The 26,724-nt window shown below is 47.1% G+C and overlaps 1 protein-coding gene across 1 annotated transcript in view; it reads right to left on the reverse strand.

Annotated features, from left to right (window-relative positions):
• The window catches only part of LOC126094441 (UDP-glucosyltransferase 2-like), a 108,064-nt gene that overhangs the window by 49,308 nt on the left and 32,032 nt on the right, over positions 1–26,724 (reverse strand). Inside the window, exons 3-5 of the mRNA XM_049908810.1 lie at positions 17,009–17,187; positions 5,477–5,936; positions 3,365–3,587 (exon numbers count right to left, since the gene is read on the reverse strand). Of these exons, the coding sequence (XP_049764767.1) occupies positions 3,365–3,587; positions 5,477–5,936; positions 17,009–17,187 (862 nt within the window). The remainder of the gene's footprint in view (positions 1–3,364; positions 3,588–5,476; positions 5,937–17,008; positions 17,188–26,724) is intronic.

Below are 26,724 nucleotides of genomic sequence, written 5' to 3' on the forward strand. Positions count from 1 at the left end.
TAAAAACCTGTTTAGTCAATAAACGGTGCTTCTATGAGCTTTCGCATGTGAGCAGCAGACACCATTATCAGAAATCATGCCGAATACTTTTCCGAGTAATACCAGTGATCGCCGATGTAATGGAAGGTTTCTGTATTTAGGCTTACTACCATCTTCAGAATTGAGGAATTCTTATTGAAAAACTAATGCGTCGTAATTTCAAGTAGTGGTACACTGCGTCGTAACAAATGTCTGTATTGCTCCTCTTTTGCCTTTCGCATGCGTAGAGAACGTTCAGCAGCACCTGTGGCGCAGGTCGTGGGGAGACTCGAGCGCCGCGGGGGGAATCCGTCGAGCACTTGTCGTCATCCTCCGCGGCGGTTTTACGAGTGCGAGAACATAGTTTCTGTGATATTCGTGATCCAGCCAGAACACTGCTGACCTCTGAAAGTCAAAATGTTCGTAACGTCCGATGTGCCGTAACCCATGTGCCTCGTCCCGATTATGTTGCCGCATTTCGACTGTGTCAAGCACGTCCGCTACACACGCGTCTCTAGCAACAGGTTGCCCAAGCGTGGCGCCTGGGCTCGCTCCGTACGCAGCATTCGGCCACGACATTCGAACGACCCGAAGATGACCACTCAGTTTATAGCGTTACTCATCAGACTGACAACTTTCAGTTTCTTTCTTAGGGATATGCTTTCATGACTGGAACAATAGACTCTGGGCAGGAAGAGACAGAAAGCACTGCAGCACGCGTTTTAAATGGAACAAGTTCATTTGGGGCAGTATATCCCAGCAGTTTCTGAACGACGGCCAACTTTAATTTCGGTATTAACATCTTACTGTGTCTGAAGAAGATAGTGGAGAAATAACCCGGCTTCCACCGGTGGCGGCTGAATATACGTATAGAGATCCAAGCATTCGGCCGCAATGTGTGTAAAGGCCCTGTTATACCGCACTGCGGCAGGCCATACAAAATGTCGACTCTCCTAGTCAACGCCAGGACGACCTTAACGTGTCAAAACCAGGACTCAACAAACACAAATACGACGAACATTTCATTGTTAATTTAGATACATACTCGTGAATTTGGACTGAACCGGGAATATCCCAACGACGATTGAAAATTTCTTATTGTGTTAATAGAATGATTTTTACAGTAGTGTGTATCCTGTGTTCTATTTTCCTCTTGTCCACTCGTTTTCGTATATTCTGACTGTAAATATTTTTTTATATCGAATCAGTAGTTTGTTAATCCCATGTTACGTAGTAGCAGGGTACGACGTAAATAATGTCTGCCCAACAAATTGTCAAAACCAATTGTAATATAACATTTCCTGTGATTAGCTGGCAGAATGGGGAATTTCCGAAAGGAAAGAAAATTGAAAAAAAAATGTAACAGCAATGAAATTCCTGCCTCACTATCACGATGCCTGCGTCGTGTATACAGATGGACCCAAGTCTAGTGAATGTGCTGGTAGAGCCTATCGGGTACCCCAAAGCGAACAACAAGGACTACACAAGCCGGATGCACGCTCCACTGTTACACCAGCCTAGCTGATGGCTGTTTTGGAAACCCTACTATTCGCACAGACGTCCACAACAGCAACAATAGTCATCATCTCTAATGGTATGTCAGCCTTACAACTGACTACAAGCCACCTCAATAGTCGTACTAACACCGTAATGTCAGCAGTTTTCAACGTTGTGTTTCGGGTGCAGAGGAATAAACTAAAAACAAAGGAAAACAAAACTTTAACTTGAAATAACACTCATTTTTAGCATTGTGTGAGTTTATTATTGCTTCCGAATTGGTGACGATTATTTTATTGAAACGTTGCGACAAATTTTACATACACCGAAAATGTTGGTAAACTAGTGAAATATTTAAACTGTAGTGGATAATCTCGAGGCAGGCCACTTATTACTGTTTGCAAATTTTTACCTGTATAAAGCGTCATTTACCTCGAGATTTTACTCCTTGAATCTTAATTAATCGAATTATAAAAAAAAATGTTACAAGTTACAAATGTAACCTACCGTATAAAACCTGCTCTCACTAACGTTTCGTGCATTGATGGTGATATACTTGCGCGAGTCGTACAGTGACGCACAGGCGATCATTGTAGGCAAAACCACCCCTTCCTTCCACCTCCTTGATTTCTATTTCACCGTCTATGGCCGTCCTATCGCCTTCAATCCCACCCCTAAGTACCTTGGCGTCACCCTCGACCGTCGCCTCTCCTGGACTCCCCATCTCCGGACAATCCAAGCCAAGGCACGCTCCTGACTCTGTCTCCTCAAGCTCCTTTCCGGCCGTACGTGGGGTCTGGACCCCTCCACCATCCTCCACACCTATAAATCCCTCATCCGCCCTATCCTTTGTTACGCCCATCCAGCCTGGATCTCCGCCCCCCCCTACCTTTTATAAATCCCTCCAAATCCTTGAATGCCATGCTCTCCGCCTCGCCTATCGCATCCGTCTCCCCTCCCCCACGCGGATCCTGTATGATCTCATCCCCTTCCCCCACCTCCTCCTTTTCCTTGAAAGGATACGGATCCTGTACACCTCCCGTAAACTCGATCCTCCTCACCCGCTCGTCTCCCCGATCCTCTCCCACCCCCGCCCACTGCCGCGCCTGTATTCCCACGTCCCACCCAGTCTCCATCTCTCCACCCTCCTTACCCTCTCCCAAGATGGCTTCCGCCAGCTCCCCCTCCCTGATGATGTCCTCCTCCCCTCCATCTACCCCTCCTATCAACTTTGACCCTCCCTCCCCCCACTTCCTGTGTCCTTTCCTTTAGGCACCCTCCCTCCCTCCCTTCCCTTCCCTTCTCTTTCCTCTCCCCCCTTCCTCCTCCCCTCTTCCCCCGGGCTTCCCCTCCCCCTTCCTCCCTCCCCCTCTCTCCTCTGCCCATGGCATCTCTTCTCTCTTCTCTCCCCTCTCCCATTCCCCTCCTCCTCCTCCTCCTCCTCCACTCTTGGCAGGTCCCCGGACTCGTACACGCTCAGTGGACTTTCGCGCGCCGGAGATCATCGCCATCTGTGTGTTGTGTGTGTGCCTCGATTTGTGTTTAGTGTTCTGTCACAGTCACGCCTCAACTGTTCACGTGTGCCGTCGCCGTTATCCGTGTTCTGTGCGCCGTGTCGCCAAGTGTTACTGTTTTTTCGCGTCCAGTATGAACGGCTTCTTGTTTATTGTTTATTGTATCTCCTTTTTTTGCCCGCCGTTTTTACTGTCTTGTCTGTATCACCTACATGTCATGTTATTGTTCCACTTAAGGCTGAAGAGCAGCGTTCCATGCTGCTGCCAGCCCGCCTTTATCAGGTGATTAAAATTACAATAAAGGAAAAAAAAACAATGACGCAGAGTTCACATACCCAGAATGCCCTGCTGGGGGAGCCACTTCCTGACGAGTACGTTGTCTGGGAGGTCAGGGATGTTGTCGTCCTCCCACTTCCAGACGACCCTCTGCGGTATCTCCCTGAAGGCGTCCACGAACGCCTGCCTCCTGTGTTCCGGCAGCGTGCTGCTCTTCACGTTCGAGCCCAGGTTGAAGTAGATGACGCCGTGCTCTGCTTCGTCCAGAAACTTCTGGATATCCTACACAGCAGGACATTACGACACCCACGTGTCACATGTCTGTAGTGTCAAATATTCAGAAACCTATTTAAACAGATTCCATATTTTCATCTATTTCCATAACGTAAGACATACACCAACCAACCAGTGTGGTGCAAGTTTAAATATTTGAATAGGCGGAATTCACGTTACATATAATACAGATCGACAGTTCCTACTGCAGTTTTTTACGAAAACAATTAATTTACTTATATTTCTAGATTTCACAGCCAAGCATCGGAAGCAATTACTAAAATAAATTTAGGTGATAAAACGTTCAGTTCTAATACGTTTCTTTATGTGTCCGAATTTTCACAATATATTATGCAATGAAACGAAAGGGGAAATCATACTGTCATGAGAAATTAGCATCGCCCAGGAAACAAAACGTGACCAGTAATCTCGTCAAAAAAGAATAATAATATCAATTTTGTCGCTTGCTACAGATGGAAAAAATGAAGAGGTATACAAGGCACAGTCGACAGTAAAAGGAGGAAGAAGAACAAGGTGTCACCGTTGACAAAGGATGCAACCAGATTGTCTAAATTTAGGGGACTCTTAATAAGTATAAACGAAATTCGAAGGTTATTCTAAGACAGTATGTTCACCTTAAACAAATGGGTAGCAACAACCGCCATCTAAAGCCATCTTATCACTGTTAGAACGTTAGAAATTGAAACTGTAAAAAGCTGACAGTAGAGATACTGAAAGTGTTTTGTGGTCTGTCAATAAAAATTATATTAAACAAGAGAAAAACTAAGAGAACAACGCAGATGAAGCAAGCAATTTTCAACAAAATAAATGTAATCGTGCTGAAACTAGGATCCAACTAAGAAAGAAAATTCTGAAAGCGTACATTTCTGCCAGACGATCTTCGCCTTTCTTTTTTTTTTTCAATGTTCTGGGTCTTTACAGAGAGTGGGCGAGGGCGACCGTAATTGAATATTGTTTTCGATATTCAGCTGTCTAGATCAACATGGCAATGCCTTGTCAAGAAACTATCAATGATTCTGTGGCCATGAAAGTATCCGCTTTGCATGACTACGTTCGTCGCAGTCTTTCCTTCGCTGATAAGTTGGATGACAAAGTGCCCGAAATTTTGAGAGAAAGGCTTTTCAGCGTGTGGTGATGGTTAGCACTTCATGGTGCTCAAGTACTTCATCATTGTCTACCTGACCCAGTCATTATGTCTTCATCTCTCTATGATACACTACCACACATCGAACGCCGCAACTCTTTTCACGAGATCGTAAATATTCAGTCTTCCATTTCACACAACAGTGTCAACAGCACATAACATTTCATGTGTTAAATTTGAAATAACGAGTATACCTGACGTATCTGAAATTTTTGATTGTTGGCCGAACAGTCATAACTCCACAAAATATTAAAGAAATGCCACCTTAAGCTGTGATGAGATTAAACAGACAAATAACGCTACAAGCTCTGATATGAGCTGTCCAAACTTCAGTAGGCAAAAATGAGGCGTTTATAGATTTAGATGAGGGAATAAGTCTGTACATAAAGCTCATAACTAAAGGCATTAGGTGTCGGTTCACATCTTAAGATGTCTGTAATACAATCACTTTGGTATGGAAGAACCCTTACATGAACGCAACGGATAGAATACGGTACTCGGAACCGCAAAGTGACGGGTACAACAGATGGTAACATACGCGTGGGATAGAAGCAAATGAGGGTTTAGTTACAAATCTGTCTAAACACATTGTCCTAGAAAATGGAGAGTCTGAATGTGTAATAAAAGTATAAAATTTTTACTGCCTCTCATTTTGATTCTTTCGCATAGCGTGTATTAAAAGATATGATTATGACACAAATATATAAATGTTATATAATCACCTTACACCTACCTTTGGTAATGGTTCGACATTGTCTTCTACGTGCAGTCCTGTGACTTCGATCACATTTGGTACATTTGGTCTAGGGTAATCCCCACTGAAATGGACATCTACTATCAGCATGCTGAAGTTGCGCTCCATTTCGTAAACTGATGGTGGATCCGGGCCAAAAATTTCCCTCATAATGGCTTCATGGGCAGGCAGTACTGTTGTCTGCCAGAAATAGAGAAACCTTGCGATGAAGTACGTGTTGTACAGCCTCTGCCAGAAATCCATGTGGTCGGTGTAGCCAATGAAAACGTCTGACAGATATGCTGGGTTTATGGGGTTGCCTATGGCGTAGTAGGTTGGTGCCATAGCAGGAAGTGTCAGGATGCCAACCATGGGGGGCAGCCCTACTTTGTGCACCAGCCCGTAGAAACACTGGTACGGCAGACGCTCCATGACGACAAGATCAAACCTATGATCAGACCTGGAACGAACAATGTCATGAGGAACATTTCCATTACAGTCGATTGGAAAAGTAGTATAATTACTATGAAATATTTTTAAAGCTAACCAACTTCTAGTTACAGCTATCATAAGGCGAATAGCGAAACTAACTACCGCAAAATAGGCTACTACTCTTCTTGTTATCAATACAAGCAAGAAATGATTTACAGACGTGCTGTAGCTTGGTAGGTAGAAAAATAGACGCAACAAAAACAAACGTGACGAGACAAATTTAGAAGTTCATCTGGTGGCAACGAAGATGAACATTATTAAAATATTTTGCGAAATACTTCGTTGTATCATGCCTCAAACAATGTGTTCCGCGTGGTCCTTGACGAATTTTAATGCTCAGGTCCAATGTCATATTTCTTTATACTTTATCAGGCTTCTCTTGAATACAGCCTTTATTAGCGCCCTTTTCAAACTTTGCCCGTACACTTTTTGTTTTGATTAGTATTTAATGTTCCGACGACGACGAGATGATTAGATACGGACGGCAAGCTCGGATAAGACATACCCTTTAAAGGAAATCGGCCGTGTCTTTCGAAAGGATCAATCCAGACATGGAAAACTTCGAAAATCATACATACAGATGGCAGAACTATAAAGGTTCTGCAAGGTTCACAGGAGAGCTTCTGTAAAGTTTGGAAGGTACGAGACAAGATACTGGCAGAAGTAAAGCTGTGAGTACCGGGTGTGAGTCGTGCTTCGGTAGCTCAGAGGGTACAGAGTTCGGCGCTAGCGGCCGTGCAAAGCGGAGGTCCGATACTTCCGCCTGTGCGGCGTGTGCGAGTGTTTGTTTACTTGTGGACTTAGTCTGCGCGCGGGCTAGTAACAACGATCATGGCGAACAAGTACAGGAAAACTACATTACGATTCAATTTCTGCAAAGACTACGAACGACCAAAGGCGTTAGCAGTGGAACGATTCATTCGAGAGGACGTCAAGATACCGCCAAACGATATTGTCGGAATTCATCTGTCCATCGTTAGTCCCACGGTGTATGTTAAGATGGTAAATCACGCGGCGTGTGAGAGAATTCTACAGGCGACAAAAGCAGGTCTCCGATTTTGCCATAGTGACGGGAATGTCGGCACGGTAGCTGTAGAACATGCTGGTCTGGGTGTATGGACAATACGTGTTTTTGAGCTGCCATTTGAGCTCCCGGCTGACGAAGTTATCGAGGCTTTTAAGCCATACGGCACGGTACATGGTCACACAGCAGAACGCTGGACACAATTCACCACGTACCCAGTTCTTAACGGAGTGCGACAGATCACTATTGATCTTCAAAAGCATGTACCGTCCTATCTGACAATTGGTGGTTGTCGGGCGGTGGTGATTTACGATGGTCGACAGAGGATGCTGCTCCATCGAGCATACAATCTACGGCGACAACATCAGATGAGACAGAACTCCCACCAAGCACACCGATAGTTCACGAAGCAGTTCCAGCCACTACGGATGCTGTTCCGTCTGGAACGCAGTCAGTTACGACCGAACTCCCGCCAAGTACAACGATGGGACTCTAAACACTTCTAGTTCCTACGGATGCTTTTCTGTCGGGCAGCCGTGATTCCCTACAATCTGAGGACACGGAAGGAAGATCACGCAAACAACGTTCCCCGAAAAGGAGGAAACGGCGGCGTCGCACGACATCTCCTCGGGGTGACTCCCCTTGCCCCGACGACGATGTGCCTGTGGACCAAGACGACACAACAGCCTCTACGAAACACGATGAGGCAATGGAAACAGTTCGATCAGACCCACAGCGGTCTGTCACATTGACGGTACCGGGACGTGGTGATGCTGAAGAGGAATCACAGCCAGTTGGCTCTCCAGACGCAGATGCTGTGGCTATGGACACGAATATATCACTGCCTGCAAAGATGTGGTATGACGATATTGAGGAGGCGCCGGACGTCATACAGATGCAGCCGGCACTCACGAAGACGGCCTAATAATTGCTGAAGGTGAAGGGAGAGGGGCGAGAGAACGTCTTCTAACTCAGTCCCCAGCGCCGATGCAGGGAGATGATGTTGCGCATCGACAGAGTGGGATTCAACGCCATGCGAACCGTATTGCGACATTAAATATAAATGACGTGCGTTCACCGGCCAAAATACACCTACTGAAGGAAACGATTTGGGCATCTGATGTGGATATTGCTTTGCTGCAGGAAGTCCACATAGCTGCACTCCCATACATCGCAGGCTACCAATCTTATTCGTCACATGGAGATCACAATGGGAGTGGGGTGGCAGTTTACGTGCGAGATGGCTTCGCAGTGGAAAACGTGTGTTACCTTCCGTCGGCCAGGGGAATGGATTTCACGACGTTTGGGACACGCATCATCAATCTTTATGCACCGTCGGGAAACAATCGGCGGCGGGAAAGGGCGCGATTTTATGCAGAAGACATTGCCCCACTTTTCCATGGACGTTATGAATGTGTAATAATTGGTGGAGATTTCAACTGTGTTCTCAGCCAGAAAGACCAATGGCCGCAAGCAAACATCAGCCAAGAGTTGCGAATCGTTGTCAACGACCTTGTACTTAGTGACACGTGGGAATTACGACATGGAGATGCACCGGGATACACCTATGTGACAAGTCATTCGGCGAGCAGGTTAGATCGCATTTATATCTCACGCGCTCATGCAAATGATGTCCAGGACGCGGAACGCTGGCCATTGGCATTTTCCGATCTCAGCGCTTACATCTGTACGGTGCTTCTTCCCCGTAGAGAGGTGTGGAACAGTAAGGCCCCGTGGAAATTAAACATTCAACATCTACATGATCCTAAATGCCGTCACCGGATCCTTGAGACATGGACGATGTGCGAGCGAAGGGTTGGAAAGTATGCGACGAAGCTTGATTGGTGGCTGACTTGTGCTAAACCGGCGCTTCGCCGTACGTTCATCTCATATAGCAGGGAGATGGCAGAATGGCGCCGCCGTACGACCGACTTTTATTTTGCAGCGCTGCGCGACCTGGACGATGGTCCGCCGGGACAGGACATCTGGATCGAACGCAAAAGGATAAAAGCTAAACTAGTGGCTTTAGCTCGGAAATATCTTCAGGGAATCATGGTGCGCGCCAGATGTCACGATACGATAATGCACGAGATTCCTTCCATGCACCACGTCGTGAATGAACGAAAGCACCGACGACGCGTTTTGGTACGGGAATTAATTACCCGCGAAGACCGAAGAGTGACGCGTCAAGCGGACATTGTCTCTGCATTCGTTGATCATTACCAACACATCTATTGGGAAGAAGCAGCCCCTGTCGATGACCTCGAACGTATAGCCACGTACGTCTCCCGTACACTGACGGTGGAAGCCGCGGGATGCGCAAAGGGTGCGTTGAATCGGTCCCCAGGCATTGATGGACTTCCTGCTGAATTTTATCGAGAATTTCGTAACGAAATGGCACCGCGATGGACGGAAATGTACAACGAGATGTTAAATTCCGATGCGCCTATTCCACCGACTTTTATGGAAGGCCTCTTGGTGCCAGTACATAAACCGAAGCCAGGAATTATGGTCACACATTATCGCCCTATCACCCTGCTTAATGCCGACTATAAGATCTTTGCACGGTTGCTAGCGTCCCGATGTCGTATGTTAATTCGTAGCGTTCTCTCTCCAGAACAGACGACACCGGGTGGATCGGTGAATGTGCAAACAGCTACTGGCGAATGCCGTGATGTGATAGCGCTGGCGGAGGAGTGCCGGCTTAAAGCGGCGATGGTGGCGGTTGATTTTGACAGTGTTTTTGATAAGGTGCGCCACAACTATCTGTGCGCTGTACTGGAACAAATGGGATTTCCAGACCGTTTTACTGGTCTCATTAGAAGGATTTATGGGGGCGCACAATCCTTGGTAAAGGTTAATGGGCGTATAGCAGGGCCCATTCAGATTCGACGATCCATTCACCAGGGCTGCCCTCTTTCGATGCTGCTGTTCGCGACAGCGTTGGAACCATTAATTGGGAGGCTAACAAATTCTCTTTCTGGGATGGAACTGCGGGGCTACACCTTCAAATGTCGTGCCTATGCGGACGACCTCCTGCTGCTCGTTCGTTCTGAAGAAGAGGTGAAGACGGTACTTGAACTGTTGTTGGACCACAGTGTGACGGCGGGTAGTGCAGTGAACATGAACAAATCGGCAGCAATGCCGGTTGGAAGGGGCCTTACGCCGGAAGAAATCAGTCCGTTTCCTTATGTTCAACGATTCCGCTATCTCGGCATAGATTTTACCTCATCTGTAAAACATACTGCGGCAGTTAACTACCGACGTATTTTACAGACAACACGTACAATGGTCCGACAACATCTCCTACGGCGCCTTGATCCTTTGCAGCGAGTCGAATATCTGAACACTTATGTGGTTTCTCGAATGGTGCCTATTTCGCAGATCCTGCCCCTACCACTCACGCTCGGACGTCGACTTCAATCAGCAGTAGGCTATTTTGTGATGATTGGATCGCCCCTCAATGTGCGATACGAAACGCTCACGCTCCCTACGGACAAGTGGGGACTCGGACTTACGAATGTTCACTGCCGGGCGACGGCGCTCCTTCTAGCCACGATGTACAAGCAATGGCGTAGCGGGCGTGATTCCCTTACATCCCGCCTACTGGACCTCCTAGTTCCGGCGTCCCTCACACCTCCGGTAGCGGTGGGCAACATTACGCCACATTTTGCGCATGTATCAACATTTATCGTGGAACTTAGTTATATCAGAGACGAGCTTCCGCGCACAAGACCACCATGCGCGAAGGATTTTTATGTTTGGCTGCAACGACGGATAAGTCGTAATGTCATTGAACTCAAACACCCCAAGTTGCATTGGCCGAAGATTTGGAGACATGTGCACCAAAAATCCCTTCCTACCTTCGTTCGGGCACTGTGGTTCTCTGTCACCTGTGGCAAGTTCAACACCAACCAACGACTCTATGCAATCGGACTAGTGGACACTCCACTATGCCCGAAATGTCGCCAAGTGGATGACGACCATCACCGCGTAACTTGTGTCGCGGTGGAGGACGTATGGCTGCTAGGAAGACAGATGGTGGCTTGCTACCTCCGTGTGACCCCGCAACATATTACACCTGCTTCCTTCTTACATCCGGAGAGTGACTACTTTCTGGCGACTAAATCACACTCTATCATCTGGGTCAAAGTTTGGACGATCGCGTACCTCTATGGGGACGCTGCCAAGTCGCAACTCGACTTTTGGTATTTCTTGCAGCAAGCCCACAATGAGGTTCATAGATGGTCACACTATCGGAAAACCTTTGCCAGCTATCTTCAGGCAGTCTTCCTCGACCCCCCACGCAGTTGGGATGTGCCGGGTGCAGTCGGTGTACACATTTGACAGCTGATAATGAACCTCACGCTTCTCTCACCGCTCCATATATAATGCACATACTATACCATGAAATGATCTACATGTTCCTTTTAACAGAGTGATCTTTATGGAAAATAAATAAATAAATAAATAAAAATAACATCCCTGTATCCCTGTTCCTTTACATTTGTGATTTGTTTTACAATGATTTTGTTTTTGCAGAGGATGCATTTCATTTAGTGTTTGTGAACTATCTAATTTTGTATGCAAATAAAAAAAAAAAAGATGGTAGAGCACTTGCCCGCGAAAGGCAAGGGTCCCGAGTTCGAGTCTCGGTCGGGCACACAGTTTTAATCTGCCAGGAAGTTTCATATCAGCGCACACTCCGCTGCAGAGTGAAAATCTCATTCTGGGCAGAACTATACTTTGAACCCGGTCCTGTCAACTGTGATGCCAGTGTATCAGTGCGCTATACCGTATGTGTCAAAGGCGAACGAGTGGCTACTTCTACAGCTTGAAAAACTTTCTGCAGTGAACCACTGAGCTTAAATTTTGATGGACAAGAATGCTTCATCAAGAGTGTCCAATCACAGGTTATAGAGTACTGCCTGTTTCAAAGTGTGTCACTTTCGGTGGAGTCTGTGGCGACTGCTTGGTACTCTGTAACACTCATGATATTCCATCATTATTCATGCGTTTGATATGGTACCTGTTTGTGTTCATTTGCACTCCCAGTCAATGACTATGCACGTATCTCATTTTATATTTCTAACATCATTCTGCCTTTAACTGATCTCAGTAACAGCATTTCAATTGTCTGTAATTTTACTTCATCTTTTCTCTCACCGAACTATGACTCGCATCCGAATGTTAAAGTAGGAACAGCATGTATTTTGTACAGTTTCATCATTCGCTCTTTACGCTATTCGTACTTGTTACACCGTCTATTGAGCTGAATTTCTAATTTTTTATACACTTGCGAATCAAGACTAGCTACCCACCTATTTCCTCTCAGTTGGCACTTGTAAATGTGCAACATCTTTACGTTTTTTCGGTTCATATTTAAAATTTTATGTAGTTGGTCGCTACCTGATGGGCTACTGTCTGAGGGCCATGTACTGTGTCTTACATTATGATTTGGCCACCTGCGAAAAGAAGTGTAGAGATCGACCCGAGTTTGTTTAAGTGTATGCTTCTAAGTATATGCTGCTGTTTCTTTTGAATTTTGATGTGAAATACAAGCAATAGTCTGCTTGTTTAAAATTTTCGGACTCAGTTACAATTATCCTCACAGATGAGTGATTTCGCCCGTCTCAACCTGCCATTTTCAGATCCTGTTACTATTGAGGAGAACCGTGCATTGTCACTAACAAGTAACAAATCACTACTTGACTGGAGAAGCTGGTAGAATCCATGGACCGTGTCTTGATCCCATCAGTAGACGAGTCTTCAGATGTGTACAGAAAGAGGCCTCGTGCCACGTGGAGAGGCGTGCAACTGGCTGCAACGAAAACCCGCAGAATCGGGCTCTTCTCGGCGTTACCAGACCATGTGGATGTGTAAGGACACACTTATTACGCAACTGTGCTCCTGACCTCGGTTCGCGATGCACTACTTTGGGGACATCTTATATCTGCACGCACTTTCAAGAACTCACTTGCCCACACTGGACTTGTGGTGTCACCGCCAGACACCACACTTGCTAGGTGGTAGCTTTAAGTCGGCCGCGGTCCATTAGTACATGTCGGACCCGCGTGTCGCCACTGTCAGTAATTGCAGACCGAGCGCCACCACACGGCAGGTCTAGAGAGACGTACTAGCACTCGGCCCAGTTGTACGACGACTTTGCTAGCGACTACACTGACGAAGCCTTTCTCTCATTTGCCGAGAGATAGTTAGAATAGCCTTCAGCTAAGTCCATGGCTACGACCTAGGAAGGTGCCATTAACCATTTCTAGAGAGAGTCTCACTTGTATCATCAAGAATGCTGTATACAAATGATGGATTAAAGTTAAGTATTCCAGAAGCTACGTACTTTTCTTTATAGCATTCATTACGTATCCTATTTCAGACCTCACGCCCATCTGCGTGAGCTTAACGCGTGCCTTTCGGCTACTTCCGAGTGGCGTGGCTGTCTTGCTACGCCACAGCAGGACTCACATTCGGAAGGACGACGGTTCAATCCCGCATCCGGCCATCCTGATTTAGGTGTTCCATGATTTCCCTAAATCGCTCCAGGGAAATTGCCGGGATGGTTCCTTTGAAAGGGCACGGCCGCCTTCCTTCCTCATCCGTCCCTAACCCTATGAGACAGATAACCTCGCTGTTTGGTCTCTTCTACAAAAACAACCAAGTCACTTCCCCTTCCTGTGCTAATACTGTTTAGCACCCTTAACGTGTTAATATTGGTTATGGGCTCAAAAATTGATATTAGTCATGACCGTAGTGTTTATTAATTTGATACTGCCTCACGCGTTTCGACCTTACGTCATTTTCAAAACCTCTTCAAGAGAAACAGGTGAAAGGTTGTCAGTAAAAATACATTGGTACAGTTACATAAAACGTACTTCGTACAAACGTATGAAGCAAGCACTCAGTGAAAAACATTGACGAAGTACATGAAATACACATCGTAAAAATGAGAGGTACAACACAATCTTAGGTAAAATGAAACTGAATTTGTCAAACATGGATACAAAATATGTGGTCTACATTATTTCATGACATCTGATTGCAAACTAATTCACTGTACACATCAAAGTAAGTGAAGAAGACGTCAGGTGGCAGTACAATACGGCGTTAATGAAAATTTATGTTCTGAAATACGTAAGTACTGATACAGCCGATTCATACAATGTAGCTTTAAATGCTCAGTGCTCTACAGCTCGTGGTCGTGCGGTAGCGTTCTCGCTTCCCACGCCCGGGTTCCCGGGTTCGATTCCCGGCGGGGTCAGGGATTTTCTCTGCCTCGTGATGACTGGGTGTTTTGTGATGTCCTTAGGTTAGTTAGTTTAAGTAGTTCTAAGTTCTAGGGGATTGATGACCATAGATGTTAAGTCCCGTAGTGCTCAGAGCCATTTTTAAATGCCCAGTAACATTCTATTAAATCTATTAAATCACCCAATTTATTATCTATCAGATATTCATATGTATGAAAATGTAATTATAATAAGTGAACGTCTATCTGTTCGATAAAATAATATATTACAATAAATGAGTAATTACTATCAATTAATGCTTACATGCAAACATCAAAATCGGTATATTATCAGACGACACATAAGGTAAAACAAAATTTACCAAATGCCCACAGAAAGACATGAAGCGTATCTGGTACGTAACAATTTAGCAGAGGTAATGTACAAAATGTAATATATCTAAGGATAGGAAAACGGTAGATGAGTGTATTTAATATACAACTCAAGATAAAACGTAAAAATTAGCATCTGTCAAATCTTGTGGTCATGCACAATGTGCAACCGATTAGTCAAAGTTTTTGTGTGAACGTTCCACTAAAAATCTAGCGGTTTTATGCAATAATATTCCGCTTTTAATAGAACCTGCAGTACACAAAAGCTGAGATAACAGTATATAAAAGCAGGATATATTAGATAAAGCCTAGCAGCAGTGTGCTGTGATGTATAAGTCTGGAAGGTCACAAAGAGACATGTGTTTTTTTTTCCTTTTATTCGCTAACAGTTAGTTTGTATCCATATCTGACAGATTCAATTTAGTTTTACCTTAGAATGTGTCGTACATACTTTTGTGAGCTCTATCTGTCTTTTTTATGATGTGCTTTTCCTGTATTTTATCAAGGTTTTCCACAGATTGCTTCCTTCTTCCGTTGTAGCAACGCACCACCATATGACACTGTAGTTACATGGCGTAGACTCTTCAAGTGTGGTCGGACAAGTGTGAATGAGGAAGAAGAATGTCGCGGGACAATTCTCTACGAAGAAGCGTGCGTTGCAAGAGAAATGGAGACTAAATGCACGAAATTGGCGAATCACATTCGAGGCGATACAGGAAACAGTGAAGAGTCACTCGTGGACCAGTTTCCGATACACTGCACGACATCTCGAGTGTGACAGAAGTCGCCGCCCCCTGCATTCCGCCTCACACCTACGTTGTCTTTCCTCGGACAAAGGAACCACTGCGCGGCAGGATCTCTACAATGACGACGAGGTGATTCCGAGGTGGGACATCCACAGTGCAGACTCCTACAACCGACGGCTCTGCCAAATCAACCATCGTTGGGGAAAATGCGTCGCATTGGAGGCAAACACCATTGCCAAGTTTCAGGCTCGCAGCCTGTTATTTTCGGGGTGACAATTAAAAATCTCTCATTTTTCTTAGTAAATTGTTTTACTGGCTATAGATTACGTATTCGTGGAAATTTGTGGCTCCAAAATTTTACTTTTGACTGGCATATGATGGACATAGATTTCAAATGGTTCAAATGGCTCTGAGCACTATGGGACTTAACGTCTGAAGTCATCAGTCCCCGAGAACTTAGAACTACTTAAACCTAACTAACCGAAGGACATCACACACATCCATGCCCACGGCAGGAGTCGAACCTGCGACCGTAGCGGTCACGCGGTTCCAGACTGCAGCGCCTAGAACTGCTCGGCCACCCCGGCCGGCCACATAGATTTCATTATGCAACATTTCGCTATTTCCATACAGGTCATATTTCACTGAACACACTTAATTTTATTTTTCCACGTTTATGGTGCCAGTAACAAGGAAACTGATCTGTTAATATCTGTTCCCACCTAAAACTAAAATTCCCCTATTCCTCCCTGTAGTATTTTGCTCTCATTGAGAAGTAAGTGTAAAAAAGGTAGTCTGTATTATCATGAGGGTTTTCGCCAAACAACACAGCTTTCTACAGGGAGATGACACCGTTTAAGGCTTGCTAGGAAATACGGGGAGACTTGTGCCTGGTCAGTACTCGATGTAAATATTGACAGTTGCTTTGGGCGTAATTAAATGTAATTTAAAACAGATAATAAGAAGAAAATACACCATAACAACTGATTACGTGATCGGTGATAAGTCTTCGAAATCAGTCATTACCGTCGCTGTCTAGGAGAATTTGCCCGGATCGATTCTAGGTGAAACTGATACATAAAGCTAAGCCACTGTAGACAGATTTATTGGAAAAATCCGAAGGGAACGCAATCTGTTCGGGAAGCAGCTGGCTTACAAAACTCTCGCACAACCATTCCTTGAGTACTGCTCACCGATATGGATTCCTTACCAATTCAAATAACGAAAGAGGTAGTAAAGCTTCACAGAAGACCCGCAGGATTCTTCACGAGTTTGTTGAGTAATTTTAAGAGCGTCACAGACTGCAGGGCCGGAGGCTACACGAAAGTGTCCGTGCAGTGCTCTGAGCCTCACAAAATCCCTAAATTAATCAGAAAACATCTTACTTCTTCCAACATACATGCACTCAACGGTGTCATTAGAAAAATTAAGGCTAGTATAGAGGACGCCGCCAGTCTCTCTTCCCTTATGCCTTTCAGAAACCTAATGGGAACGAGGGAGATAATCTTGGGGCATTAAGTACTCTCTGCGAGACACAGCGTGCGGTGACCTACACGTTACACATGTACAGCTTGCTGCATCACTGTATTTAATTTCTGTAAATCAAAAATTATTCGGAATATAAAGAAACTTTCACTTACTTGAGCCATTCTTGCATTGCTGGGTGCTTCAGTCTGTTGCAGCATACAACACCAGCTTCGTGGTACGCTTCAACTAGTCTCATTGGCCACGTATCTGCCAAGATTGACCTGTTCACTATTGCTGGTTTCATGACAGGTAGACTCAGGTCAACCAGGGTGTAATTCTCGTTCTTCTCTGGCTGTAACATACGAAAGTTAACAGTTTTCTTTTTATAACGGAAATAATAAAAGATGTATATTATCTCATTTTACTTGCATATTTTTCTTCCTTGCCTAGTTGAAAGTAGTTTCACGCTTTTTCGAGATCAAAAGACAGGAATACGAAAACAAATCATGTAGGTATGAAACTTTTTTGCATCAGCCCTTAGTTAAGGGCTTGAAACTTGTACCTATATTGACCAACAGCAAACAAATCTAAGCAAGAGATGTGAAGGTCTTCAAGCATATCACATACACTAACCTGAATAGAGAAAACGAACTAAATATGAAAGATGTTGATGTCAGGGTCAAACTTAAACACAAATAGTACTGGCACATAAAAATAAGATCAGATTATGCCCATCTTTCCTCTGACAAAAAGTCCCGATGGAATTTCCACCATAAATGCGCTATAGCAATAAATTTGCTACGGCTGGTAATGGGGGTTAAGCGGGGAGCATTTTACACGGCTGGAGTAACGTTTCATCACGATATTGCCTGCCTGCGTTTTCTGGTTAGGCCTCAATTCAACACCGCATCCCTTTTACAAACACCGTTTCAAAAGATACGGAATTTGCTTGACGCCATGGCAGCTACAAGAAAATATCCTACCTTTGGAGATGCATTTTACATGGCTGGAGATGAACGAGCCACCACTTAATAAAGACGTCAAAGCCTCAGAACGAAATTTTTATTAAAACAAGTGCAGTTAACGGAAGATAATCTCTTAACAAGTATTCTAAAGATAATAACAGTTATTAAAACATTCCATCCTGTGATGCCGTGGTCGGATAGATTTCTTGTCTCGTTTGGTTTTCAGCAAGAAAGTCATGCAACATCGCTATCATAGCCCTGAATAGTTTAATAATTGTGACGTTTCCGACCGGGAAAGTTTCCAGTTTTACAAGAGATAATTTTCTTGTGGTTTATATTCATGCATAGTGTGAACTACTCTCCTCCACTAGCGTCGGAGATAGAGACTACAAGTCGTTGGTGCATATCGTCATACTGCCCACAAACTTCACTGCTTTTATGCTATTGCTGCTAGCTGCTAGCGCAACGTTTTAGAGCCAGAAGTTTCACTTGACATTATTGTATCCGGAAAGAGACAGTCATGTTATGTCTGTCCACAGTAAAAGAGTGATATGCACACACAGGGCGATCCCCCACATTCATATAAACATTCAGGAAAGCGCCAACTTGAGATTACAAACCGTGATTCGGAAACCAGAGTATAGAAACTTACGAGGCCTAACATGTTGTGCGATAATTTAGCAAGAGCTGTACGACAACTTGCGAATCAGAAACTGCTTTCTTACATCTATGATTGTTAAAACTGTAGGAAATCGTTTGACATATACAGTCATATGGTTAGTACGAAACTGCTGTCTGCGAGTACAGTCGAACAAACCTAAATTAGCACAAAAGACACACATCAATAAAAGTTTTGCATCACCTCGGTTCCGAGAGTTCCGGACCCTGTACAGAAAATTGGAATATACACTCCTGGAAATTGAAATAAGAACACCGTGAATTCATTGTCCCAGGAAGGGGAAACTTTATTGACACATTCCTGGGGTCAGATACATCACATGATCACACTGACAGAACCACAGGCACATAGACACAGGTAACAGAGCATGCACAATATCGGCACTAGTACAGTGTATATCCACCTTTCGCAGCAATGCAGGCTGCTATTCTCCCATGGAGACGATCGTAGAGATGCTGAATGTAGTCCTGTGGAACGGCTTGCCATGCCATTTCCACCTGGCGCCTCAGTTGGACCAGCGTTCGTGCTGGACGTGCAGACCGCGTGAGACGACGCTTCATCCAGTCCCAAACATGCTCAATGGGGGACAGATCCGGAGATCTTGCTGGCCAGGGTAGTTGACTTACACCTTCTAGAGCACGTTGGGTGGCACGGGATACATGCGGACGTGCATTGTCCTGTTGGAACAGCAAGTTCCCTTGCCGGTCTAGGAATGGTAGAACGATGGGTTCGATGACGGTTTGGATGTACCGTGCACTATTAGTGTCCCCTCGACGATCACCAGTGGTGTACGGCCAGTGTAGGAGATCGCTCCCCACACCATGATGCCGGGTGATGGCCCTGTGTGCCTCGGTCGTATGCAGTCCTGATTGTGGCGCTCACCTGCACGGCGCCAAACACGCATACGACCATCATTGGCACCAAGGCAGAAGCGACTCTCATCGCTGAAGACGACACGTCTCCATTCGTCCCTCCATTCACGCCTGTCGCGACACCACTGGAGGCGGGCTGCACGATGTTGGGGCGTGAGCGGAAGACGGCCTAACGGTGTGCGGGACCGTAGCCCAGCTTCATGGAGACGGTTGCGAATGGTCCTCGCCGATACCCCAGGAGCAACAGTGTCCCTAATTTGCTGGGAAGTGGCGGTGCGGTCCCCTACGGCACTGCGTAGGATCCTACGGTCTTGGCGTGCATCCGTGCGTCGCTGCGGTCCGGTCCCAGGTCGACGGGCACGTGCACCTTCCGCCGACCACTGGCGACAACATCGATGTACTGTGGAGACCTCACGCCTCACGTGTTGAGCAATTCGGCGGTACGTCCACCCGGCCTCCCGCATGCCCACTATACGCCCTCGCTCAAAGTCCGTCAACTGCACATACGGTTCACGTCCACGCTGTCGCGGCATGCTACCAGTGTTAAAGACTGCGATGGAGCTCCGTATGCCACGGCAAACTGGCTGACACTGACGGCGGCGGTGCACAAATGCTGCGCAGCTAGCGCCATTCGACGGCCAACACCGCGGTTCCTGGTGTGTCCGCTGTGCCGTGCGTGTGATCATTGCTTGTACAGCCCTCTCGCAGTGTCCGGAGCAAGTATGGTGGGTCTGACACACCGGTGTCAATGTGTTCTTTTTTCCATTTCCAGGAGTGTAGATCAACATAAACGTCTTTCCCCCCCTACTTATTGCTCATGAAAACCACACATTGCATATTGTACCACCATACAGCGAGACCTTCAGAGCTGGTGGTCCAGACAGCTTTACAGTCCGGTACCTCTAATACGGGTCACGTACATAAACAGCCCTTTTCAATCTGTCCCAGGCATGTTTGATAGGGTTCATGTCTGGAGAACATGCTGGCCGCTGTAGTCTAGCGATGTCGTTATCCTGAAGGAAGTCATTTAGAAGATGTACACGATGGGGGCGCGAATTGTCGCTCATGAAGGCGAATGGCTCGCCAATATGCTGCCGATATGGTTGGACTATCGGTCGGAATGGCATTTACGTATCGTACAGCCGTTACGGCGCCTTCCATGACCAGCAGTGGCGTACGTCGGCCCCACATTATGCCTCCTCAAAACATCAGGGAACCTCCACCTCGCTGCACTCGCTGGACAGAGTGTCTAAGGCGTTCAGCCTGGCCGGGTTGCCTCCAAACACGTCTCCGACGATTGTCTGGTTGAAAGCATATGCGACACTCATCGGTGAAGAGGACGTGAGGCCAATCCTGAGCGGCCCATTCGCCGTGTTGTTGGGCCCATTTGTACCGCTCTGCATCGTGTCGCGGTTGCGAAGATGGGCCTCGCCATGGACGTGGGGAGTGAACTTGGGCATCATGCAGCCTATTGCGGACAGTTTGAGTCGTAATACGACGTCCTTTGGCTGCACGAAAAACATTATTCAACGTGTTGGCTTTGCTGTCAGGGTTCCTCCGAGTCATAATCCGTAGGTAACTGTCATCCTCTCATCGGCCTGAGCGAGGCATGTCATCGACAGTTCCTGTCTCTCTGTATCTCCTCCATGTCCGAACAACATCGCTTTCGTTCGCTCCAAGACGCCTGGACACCTCCCTTGTTGAGAGCCCTTCCTGGCACAAAGTAACAATGCGGACGCGATCGAACCGCGGCATTCAGCGTCTACAGACAACACGAGCCGTGTATCTCCTTTATGGTGGAATGATTGGAACTGATCGGCTGTCGGACCCCTTCCGTCTAATAGGCGCTCCTCATGCATGGCTGTTTATATCTTTGGGCGGGTTTAGTGACATCTCTGAACAGTGAAAGGGACTGTGGTTCAAATGGCTCTGAGCACTATGCGACTTAACTTCTGAGGTCATCAGTCGCCTAGAACTTAGAACTAATTAAACCTAACTAATCTAAGGACATCACACACATCCATGCCCGAGGCAGGATTCGAACCTGCGACCGTAGCGGTCCCTCGGCTCCAGACTATAGCGCCTAGAACCGCACGGCCACTCCGGCCAGCGAAAGTGACTGTGTCATACAATACCCATAGTCAACGTCTGTGTTTAGGAGTTCTGTGTGTATTTTCGTATGCGGAGAACCAAACGAACGCTATAGGCCATCTGCAATTAAAAATAAAAGTCAACATACATCTACATCTACATTTATACTCCGCAAGCCACCCAACGGTGTGTGGCGGAGGGCACTTTACGTGCCACTGTCATTACCTCCCTTTCCTGTTCCAGTCGCGTATGGTTCGCGAGAAGAACGACTGTCTGAAAGTTTCCGTGCGCGCTCTAATCTCTAACATAAAGAGTGCAGGAGGAATTTCTTCATTAAACTCGGAGGAGAGTGCAGATAGGTGGAAGGGTACACTGAAGGACTTTATGACTGGGAGGCGTTGTCTGACGACGTTATGGAAGAAGAAATTGGACCGAGCGAGGTGGCGCAGTGGTTAGACACTGGACTCGCATTCGGGAGGACAACGGTTCAATCCCGCGTCCGGCCATCCTGATTTGGGTTTTCCGTGATTTCCCTAAATCACTCCAGGCAAATGCCGGGATGGTTCCTCTGAAAGGGCACGGCCGACTTCCTTCCCCATCCTTCCCTAATCCGATGAGACCGATGACCACGCTGTCTGATCTCCTTCCCCAAACAACCAACCAACCAACCAAGAAATTGGACTCAACATGTAAGACGCAGTATTACTCAGAATTTAAAAGCGCCCAGGAGGGATTGGATTGGATTATTTGGGGGAGGAGACCAGACAGCGAGGTCACCGGTCTCATCGGATTAGGGAGGGACGGGGAAGAAAGTCGGCCGTGCCCTTTGAAAGGAACGATCCCGGCATTTTTCTGGAGCAATTTAAGAAAATCACGGAAAACCTAAATCAGGATGGCCGGACGCGAGATTGAACTGTCGTCCTCCCGAATGCGAGTCCAGTGTGCTAACCACTGCGCCACCACGCTCGGTTCGCTCAGGAAGACTTGAGATCAAATAAGGAAGCAGGCATACATAACGTTCTTGAGCCGTGGGCGGCTCGTGTTCCTGCCATTTATTGTTTGTCATCGTCTATTACGGTACTCCCGCATCGTTTCTTATTCCATTTACTGGCGTCACTAACTTCCTGCCTTACTTGCCTGTAGGCGGCAGCAGCAGCGGGTATCGATAAGTGCACTCTCGTATCACCTCTGGAGCGACCGATAGTACACTCCTGGAAATTGAAATAAGAACACCGTGAATTCATTGTCCCAGGAAGGGGAAACTTTATTGACACATTCCTGAGGTCAGATACATCACATGATCACACTGACAGAACCACAGGCACATAGACACAGGTAACAGAGCATGCACAATGTCGGCACTAGTACAGTGTATATCCACCTTTCGCAGCAATGCAGGCTGCTATTTTCCCATGGAGACGATCGTAGAGATGCTGGATGTAGTCCTGTGGAACGGCTTGCCATGCCATTTCCACCTGGCGCCTCAGTTGGACCAGCGTTCGTGCTGGACGTGCAGACCGCGTGAGACGACGCTTCATCCAGTCCCAAACATGCTCAATGGGGGACAGATCCGGAGATCTTGCTGGCCAGGGTAGTTGACTTACACCTTCTAGAGCACGTTGGGTGGCACGGGATACATGCGGACGTGCATTGTCCTGTTGGAACAGCAAGTTCCCTTGCCGGTCTAGGAATGGTAGAACGATGGGTTCGATGACGGTTTGGATGTACCGTGCACTATTCAGTGTCCCCTCGACGATCACCAGAGGTGTACGGCCAGTGTAGGAGATCGCTCCCCACACCATGATGCCGGGTGTTGGCCCTGTGTGCCTCGGTCGTATGCAGTCCTGATTGTGGCGCTCACCTGCACGGCGCCAAACACGCATACGACCATCATTGGCACCAAGGCAGAAGCGACTCTCATCGCTGAAGACGACACGTCTCCATTCGTCCCTCCATTCACGCCTGTCGCGACACCACTGGAGGCGGGCTGCACGATGTCGGGGCGTGAGCGGAAGACGGCCTAACGGTGTGCGGGACCGTAGCCCAGCTTCATGGAGACGGTTGCGAATGGTCCTCGCCGATACCCCAGGAGCAACAGTGTCCCTAAGTTGCTGGGAAGTGGCGGTGCGGTCCCCTACGGCACTGCGTAGGATCCTACGGTCTTGGCGTGCATCCGTGCGTCGCTGCGATCCGGTCCCAGGTCGACGGGCACGTTCACCTTCCGCCGACCACTGGCGACAACATCGATGTACTGTGGAGACCTCACGCCCCACGTGTTGAGCAATTCGGCGGTACGTCCACCCGGCCTCCCGCATGCCCACTATACGCCCTCGCTCAAAGTCCGTCAACTGCACATACGGTTCACGTCCACGCTGTCGCGGCATGCTACCAGTGTTAAAGACTGCGATGGAGCTCCGTATGCCACGGCAAACTGGCTGACACTGACGGCGGCGGTGCACAAATGCTGCGCAGCTAGCGCCATTCGACGGCCAACACCGCGGTTCCTGGTGTGTCCGCTGTGCCGTGCGTGTGATCATTGCTTGTACAGCCCTCTCGCAGTGTCCGGAGCAAGTATGGTGGGTCTGACACACCGGTGTCAATGTGTTCTTTTTTCCATTTCCAGGAGTGTATTTCCGGGTCGTCGTGTGTCTGGCAGTCAGTTGGACCAGCAGTGCAGTCGGGACGCAGCAGTGAAGTCGACGGAGCGACGGTGAGGCGCCGACAGCCAGTGCTAACCGACCGCTGGCGACACCCATGAACTGTCCGACTGAGGGAGATTGGAGCGGGACGACCGTTGGTTGGTCGTTCGGTTGGTCGTCCCATCGGCCGACGTATATTTGGTCCTTTCACCGTTTCCGGGCCTTGGAGTCGGTCGGTTGGTGTGGAGCAGCAAGGAAGTCTCCGTCGCACGTACTCTGGCCGGGGCCGCTGGCGGTGTGAACGCGCGGTTGGAGTGTGAGGTGCTGCTTCCGAGTTCTACGAAGTTCGTCGCCCACCGATCTTGGACATGAATGTTGAGTCCTCACTTAACCTACTATAGAGCCTCAACTGTCCACGTTTCTTCGGTTGATGCTGGTTGTCGCTTTTGGGACATTTGCACGAGGGACAACGTGCGTGTGTTCAAGTCGGACAAGATTCCAGCCGTCTTCCTCTGGAGCATAACTTAATTTATTCCCTGTGACTGAAGTTGATCAGCGGTATCTCCTGCCTTGTGGCCGTTGACGTTCCGATTACATGCCCTGGTCGTTGACGTAATTTTCGGCAGTGCATTTTCCTCGTCTCGTTGTTGCTGGCCAGCGCAGTGTGTAGTTCGACAGCTGACGTGTTGTTGATCGTTGTGGGCGCCATTGTTCTGTGTGTCGTCGTATAGAAATCTTGTGGTCGTTTTACTGGTTGCGTGGAGCGTAACTGATTTTATTGATTGGCCGGTCGGCTGTCTGTGGGTTGGGTTGCCTTCAGATTAAGAATTCGTTGGACAGGCTGCCTTGCCTGTCTCATCTAAACGGGCGTTAGTGTTACAATCTCAGGCCGACCCTTAGAAACTTCCGAGCGCCTTTCGTTGTGTGTTACATTGTAATTTCCCTGTTTGGGTTTTAGTTATTTAGTTGATGTGTGGCATTCAGCCGAGTATTAATATCTCTTAAATTAATGTTCTTGTATTGCCCTTAAGGCATGAGATCGTTATTCTTTATAGGGGCCTTCAGCCGAATTTTATATGAAATGTTTTATGATAAGGTCTTCTGCCTTTTGATTGAAACTCTTCTTATTGCTTAATATGCTGCCCCAGCCTGTTTAGATTGAAGATTTAGAAAATATTTTTTGTGAAACCTCCAGAAGAACCTTGTATTTCAATTTCTTGCTTAGGCCTTGTGTCTTGGATTTTGAGTGTTGCCTTCAGTCGACCTAAAGTTAACCAAAGGAGATCGATTAAAGTTTTGAGTGTTTTGCATCCTTGTTGTAATATCGTGTGTTGATAAATAAAGTTTATATGCTGAGTGCAACTGACAGCATCTTAAAAAAATGGCTCTGTGCACTATGGCACTTAACATCTATGGTCATCAGTCCCCTAGAACTTAGAACTGCTTAAACCTAACTAACCTAAGGACAGCACACAACACCCAGCCATCACGAGGCAGAGAAAATCCCTGACCCCGCCGGGAATCGAACCCGGGCGTGGGAAGCGAGAACGCTACCGCACGACCACGAGATGCGGGCGACAGCAACTTATTTTGGCTCCTTTCCACAACGTAATCCGCTCTGCCCTGCTAGCTCAGGCATTCTATCGGAATTTCTGAAACCATCGGGGGAAGTAACAAACAAACGAATATTCATTTTGGTGTGTAATCTATGAGACTGGTAAGGTACCATGAGACTTTCGGGAAAACATCATTCACAGAATTCCTAAGATAGCAAGAGCTGATAAATTCAAGAACTGTCACACAACAGATACCGATGCATGGAACTTGGGTTGCTGTGTGTTGACATTCATCGTCAGCCGTTACAGGAAGCAGATGGCGCTGCAGACGCGGTCTCACGGGCCCTACAATGACGGCCAGCACCGTCTATAGGGAATTTCCGGTTTCATATTTCTACACCTGATGAATGGAAATTGTGGTGTCACCGCAAGGCACCACACTTGCTAGGTTGTAGGCTTCAAATCGGCCGCGGTCCGTCAGTACACACCGGACTCGCGAGTCGTCACTGCCGACGTTAGCAGACCGAGCGCCGCCACTCGGCTGGTCTTACGAGACAAGCTAGCGCACTGGCCAGTTCTACAGCCGACTTTAATAGGAATGGTTCACTTTTTATAGCTTCAGAGATCTCATTTGCAGAGACGCTAGTTAGCGTAGCCTTCAGCTAAGTCAGTAGCTACGACCTAGCCAGGCGCCACATTCAGTTTATGCATTGACAATTGATCTATATGTGTGAAGCAATCAGAATTGTAAAGAAGTATTCGCAGTTCAGTCTATAACTGCACTTGTAAATATTTATACTAAGATGGTATCTGTTCTTTCGGACATGTCCGAAAGAACAGATACCATCGGTGAATATGCAGCTCGTTAGAATGAAATTACAATGAAATGAACACCCTTAGCTGCTTACAGGCGTTGACATATATCAACGAGGACAGATGAAAATGTGTGCCCCCACCGGGACTCGAACCCGGGATCTCCAGCTTACATGGCAGACGCTCTGTCCATCTGAGCCACCGAGGACACAGAGGATAGTGCGACTGCAGGGATTTATCCCTGGCATGCCTCCCGCGAAACCCACATTGTTAA

Source organism: Schistocerca cancellata, chromosome 8, assembly GCF_023864275.1.
Source record: "Schistocerca cancellata isolate TAMUIC-IGC-003103 chromosome 8, iqSchCanc2.1, whole genome shotgun sequence".
In the NCBI taxonomy this organism is placed as follows: domain Eukaryota; kingdom Metazoa; phylum Arthropoda; class Insecta; order Orthoptera; family Acrididae; genus Schistocerca; species Schistocerca cancellata.